This window comes from Buceros rhinoceros, unplaced genomic scaffold (assembly GCF_000710305.1).
Source record: "Buceros rhinoceros silvestris isolate BGI_N320 unplaced genomic scaffold, ASM71030v1 scaffold30782, whole genome shotgun sequence".
Classification (NCBI taxonomy): domain Eukaryota; kingdom Metazoa; phylum Chordata; class Aves; order Bucerotiformes; family Bucerotidae; genus Buceros; species Buceros rhinoceros.
Window position 1 is genome coordinate 7,489 of NW_010401174.1, and position 5,479 is coordinate 12,967.

At 50.6% G+C, this 5,479-nt stretch overlaps 1 protein-coding gene across 1 annotated transcript in view; it reads left to right on the forward strand.

Annotated features, from left to right (window-relative positions):
• LOC104489967 (SH3-containing GRB2-like protein 3-interacting protein 1) overlaps positions 1-5,479 on the forward strand; it is a gene marked incomplete at both ends in the record, with an annotated part of 16,474 nt that overhangs the window by 6,502 nt on the left and 4,493 nt on the right. Inside the window, 5 exon segments of the mRNA XM_010132188.1 lie at positions 478-653; positions 3,404-3,415; positions 4,022-4,033; positions 4,795-4,819; positions 5,235-5,313. Coding sequence (XP_010130490.1) covers positions 478-653; positions 3,404-3,415; positions 4,022-4,033; positions 4,795-4,819; positions 5,235-5,313 — 304 coding nt within the window.

Sequence of the window (5,479 nt, forward strand, 5' to 3'; positions counted from 1 at the left end):
GCCCTTGGGGCTCTGAGCACCCTGCTCTGGGTGCAGATGTCCCTGCTCCTTGCAGGGGGTTGCACTGGGGGAGCTGTGAAGGTCCCTTCACCCCAAACCATTCATGGAAAAGCAGAATTTCTTCCTCTACCACTGCTGAAAAATGCTGGTTCTCTGTGGGTGATGAGCCAGTGCAGCCACCATGGGGAGGGAACCCGGACACCAAGGCAACTCCCTGCTGGGCTAACCCAGCGTTGGATTTATTACTGTGAGCACCCATTCCCATGTCCTCTATCCACACACAGATAAACCAGTGAAACACCCCAGCAGCGAGAGGCACAGGAGGAGGATTTGCTCCTGCGCGCTACTCCTGCCCTTGGGACAAGCATTTTGGGAACAGTTAATTCCCAAAGGAATTCAAGGTTCAAAGGCTCGAGCCTTTGAACACCAAGGCTCTGCCCTTGCAGCGAAAGGAAACCTTCTTTAACTGTGCTCTACCTACCAAAGGAAAGCACTTCTACTCCTCCAGCGAGTCCGAAGAGGAAGAGGAGGCACACAAGAAGTTCAACATTAAGATCAAGCCTCTTCAGGCTAAGGACATCCTGAAGAGCGCGGCGACGGTGGACGAGCTGAAGGCCTCAATAGGCAACATTGCACTTTCCCCATCCCCTGTGGTGAGTCCTCAGCGTTTCTGTCTCTTCCCTCCAGCTGATGTTCCACAGGGATCATCCCGAGCGTGCAGGGGCTCCTCCTTAGGTGCTAGTGGTGAAGTGTCATTTGTGACCTTATCTATAGGCTCTAGTCTATGTGGAACTAATAATGACACTGCAGGAGGAGCTTGGATGTATCGCAGTGATATTTCCATTTCAAAATGTCATAAAAATTACCTTTTCTGCTCACAAAATGGAGATCAGAATATACTATTCCCTCATTTTGTCCCTTTTTCCTCATTTTTTCATTGTATTCATCATTTGGGACATAAATGGGATGGGTCTTGTCCTGACTCCCGGGACAGGGAAGGCCTCTCTGGGGTTTTTCACACCACTGCTATGGGATGTGAGAGGGACGTTTCTCAGCCCAGGGGTGAATGTGGGGTGGGAAAGCCTGCCTCTCCTTAGTCCCTCCCGGTATAAATAGCATCAGTCTCTGGTTTTCCGAAGTCTTGTCAAGATTTCTGATGTCTCATCCCAATCTGTTCAGCCATGGAACAATTTGCTTTTTGCCTTTCAGTGGGTTTTCGTGTGGGCTCTAGTGTCTCTTCAGACGAAGCTTTCTAGGGTTTATAAATAGCCTGTCTCTGAAGTGTGAATGAACCTCAAACTTGAAGAGGAAATAAAATCACTGTGGTTTATTTCTTCTTTCCAAACCAACGCAATGTCACTGATTTTAATGGAAGCTTCTGGGGGGGACAGGTTAAAAAAAAAAGAGGAAAAAACACCCCTAAAATCAACAACAAAAAAAACCCCCACCAAAATAAAGCAAAAAAAAAAAAGGGAAAGGAAGGGAGGAGGTTTGGAGACTGGCAAATATTTGCCCAACAGGTGGATGATTTTGATTGAGGGGGGAAAAAAACCCACGAATTTCTTATCGTTAAACCAGGTGAAGTGATGGCCCCAGCAGCTTGGTGCACACGCGTGTTTATAAATACACATAATGTAGGAGACAACATTATTCTGGGAGGAGAGAGAAAACAGTGCAACACTTCAAAAATGGGTTAGGGAAAGCCCTGGGAATTTCTTCAAGGGGCCAAGTCTCTCTTTGGAGTATTCTCCTATCGTCACGGCTCTTCTCTCTTCATCCCTTGCTGGCAGCAGGCTCCTGACCCTGGGGTGGCACTGTGGGAGACTCGCCCATCCTGGGGTGTAGCTAGTGGCTCTGGCATTGATCCTATAGATAGGTATTTTGGTGAATTTAGCCAACAGATATAAAGCAACTTCATCTCTAGCAATAAATAAAGATCTAGTAAGAAACTACTGAATGGTTACGCTCGCCTTCTAGCAGATATTTTGGATATTTTTATTCTTACTGATGAATTCCCTGGATAGTTTTGCAGCGATATCAAGGATCAGGCTGATGTAGTGGGTGGTGATTCCTCACCTCGCCTTTCCCAGGAGAGCACAACCCCACGAGATGTGCCTTTTGCTAGATGGGACACTGTCTCTGCTCTTTCTCGTGGTGTTTCTTCTGCTGAGATCGGGGGCAGTTGTGCCATTGTTTAGGAAGGATTTAGCCCCTGTGAGTGTCAGCGTGGTGTGGGCTGGATCCTGCCCTTTGGGCGCTGGGTTAGTTTGCTCTGGGTTTTGCTGCAGGGAAATTCCTTTGCCCAGCACCTGCCTTCCTGCAAAGCAGCGCAGCCACACTCTGCTCAACCCAAAGGGCTTGCGCGGGGGAAAATCCCTGTGCCAGGCTGAACAGACGGAACCGTGCTGCTTCCCCGTGCTGGGATCCAAAATCTGGTGTATGAAGCCAAAGGGTGCAGATGGGGAGGTGAGCGGTGCCACCGTTGAGCAGCTGGATGCCCCCGTGGCACAGCAGATCCTGGCAAGCGGCACTGATGTCCAGAAAAGCACCAGTGCCCTGGGCAGGAGCTGGCTGAAGGAGTTTTACACCCATGGGAGTTCCATGCTTTGCTGCCTGTGTCCCTGCCCTTGGCCTTGTCTCCCTCCGAAACCAAAGTCCTGCTCCATCCCTCCTGTATGCCAGCCTCTCCTGGAAGGGAGCAGAGGCATGGGAGGTGCTGTGTCCATAGGCACTGTGTAAATTATGGTGTCTCGCTTGAAGACAAGAAGAAAACTGGAGGTGCTGCTGTCAGCTGGTGTCTGAAGCCCAGTAGCTCAGCTTTCATTTCTTGAGGAGAACTGTGGATGTGGTGGTACAACCAGCACGTGCCATGAGCCGTACCAGCGACAACCCGGCATCTTCAGAGCACCATTCCTCTTCCCTGCTCCTTCCTCCCAGCAGCTCCACCCTGCTTTGCTCTTTGCACCAGGAAACTTCAGCCCCAGGAGCGGGGGCTCTGCAGTGTTCTGAAAAAACAGTCACTGTGCAAAGCTGATGAGTAATAGCCTTAAATTTAAGTATTTAGGGGTAGAAATGGTGCTTTTGACTGTCTTCTGACGCGGACCCTTCCAAGCAGTGAGACAGGCTGGAAGATGGCCTTTGTCTATAGCTGGCAGGGTCTGCTGACCACAAAGCATGTGAATCCTGTCTGTAAAATGGTTTTATTTCTCTGCTCTCTCTCACTCCAACTTCCTCCCTGAGTGAGTGACAGCCTGGCCAGATGTGATCTGACTCGGCTTTGCTCTGGGCTTCAAACACCTGATGCTCCTGGTCACGATATGCATCTTTTGTTTCTGTATTATCTCTTCATAGAAAATATCTTTTTATTCTCATTTTCTTCTCTTATTTTTCTGCATTCTTTTAGAGGAAAAGTCCGGTAAGAAATACAGGTTTTTTTCTCTTGTAACTTTTTAACACAGTCTCGTGTTCTCTTGTTTTGCATGGTCCTTGTTCTGCATGTCTCTAGAGCTGAAACGTAAAATGCGATAACAAATCTTCCCATTTGGGAGGGCGCGTTGGTTATAATTTTCCTTCTCTCCCGATTTAACTTTGAGCGTTTAAAAACAGAGCCAGGCTGCCTTTGCTTGGCATGTGCGTAGTCTGGGGGGTGTAGTTTGAGTGAGAAAGCTGGTGGCTTTGGACAAGATGTCTAAGGGCACAGTTTTATCTGGGCACGTTTGATGTACAATGTTGCACAATGAAAGGTACGAGAAAGCAGAAAAATCCATCGGTGGCTGGTGATGGTTTCCCCGAGAAGACTGGGCTTCAGGCTGCTCTGAGCCCAAAATGGGGACATTCACCCATTCCTTGGGGTCTGGGTTCCCTCTGGGGTCACTGTTCCCCACCCCCCCACATAGTGACCCACCAGCTCCACCCTGTGAAGCTGTGATGGAGGGGTGTGATGGGCACTGGGGGACTTGGGGCGCTGACCTGTTGCTCTCTGACCAGGTGTCTCTTCTCTCTTCCTTCTTGCTGACCGCAGCGGCGCAGCCCGGTAAGCACCCTGCCCGCTGCTGCTCGAGAAATGGGGGTGCTGGGGGGTGGTCCAAGGCTGTGCTGGGTAACACAGTGAGTGCGGGGGAAGGGGAGCAGAGTGTCAGTGCCATTATCCAACCCCTTGTGTGACCCCGGTGATGGTGGGGCTTTGTCACCCCCCAACAATGCAAAGGTGCATCCTCCACAGCTCAGCCTACATCCTTGCAAACCCCTTGGAGACCCTGCTCAAGGTCCAGGGGTACCCCACTGTCCATCCTGCTCCAGCAGGGCTCCTGCTCCCCTATCTGCCCCGCAGCCCCAGTTCCCGTGGTCTGGGGAGGGGGTTTGGCTTTTGCTGTGTGCTGGCACATGTGTATTGTGCAGATAGAACGAGGTTTGGGTTTGCTGAAAACACATTATTTGGCTTTATTTTTGTTTGATGCCACTTCTAAATGGGGTGTCAGTGACCCCCAAAAGCTACTGGCATCAGGCTGGCTGTGAAGGCAACGCTGCTAGGTGATGGCTTTACGTAGGCTCAAAATCTGTGTGGTAGGTTTTTGGCTCAAAATCCTCTTGGTAGGGTTTTCCATCTCCCTGATGCTGGGAGAAAATGGGATTTCACAATGCACACGTGCAGCCATATACAGTAAATACCACCTTAGGCATCTCCTGCCTCATCCGCTGGGCTGCTTTGCTCCTGCTGTGTCCCTCCTTGGGTGACAATTGCTATGTGCCTGCATCCCACTACATCCCACTTACCTCATGTGTTTCTAATTCCAGGGGACAATTAAAAGGAATTTATCCAGTAAGTATGTTCTGCAGCCTTCAGGAGCAGTGGTTACGGCAGGGTGGTGGTGGGTGGTATTTTGGGGAAGGACAAAAAAAGGGAATGGGTTATGTTTGCTTTAAAGTGGTCCTGGCAGAAACGATGGCACCTAAATCCTATCCTTAAAGAAGGCCGCAGGGGACATCCCTTGGGGTGCTCTACAGCAACAGTGCAGCTCCCTACACCAGTTCCTGACAGAAAGAAAATCCGAATTAAAATCCAGACCTCTTTCTGCCAGCATCTCCATAGCAGGCGTGGGATGGGACACTTGCTGTGCCAGTGTGTGGGCTGGTGTGAGCCCTCCTGCCAGCACAGGATCTGGGTAGGCTGGGGGTGATGTTGAGGGTGAGTGGGGGAATGGTTCTAACCCTGCGCTGTCCATCCTGTGCTGCAGGTGAGGAGATTGCGCGGCCCCGGCGCTCCACTCCAACGCTGGACCCTGCCAGGTCAGTATGGAGTCTGTCAGGATAATTATCCAGCAATCAGGGACATCATACTGATGTCATTTTTAAACATTAGCTCTCTTGATAACTCCCTGACAGGAGGCTGGAGCAAGGCGGGGGGTTGGTCTCTTCTTCCCTGGAACAAGTGACAGGATGCGAGGAACCGGTCTCCGGATACACCAGTGCAGGGGAGGGG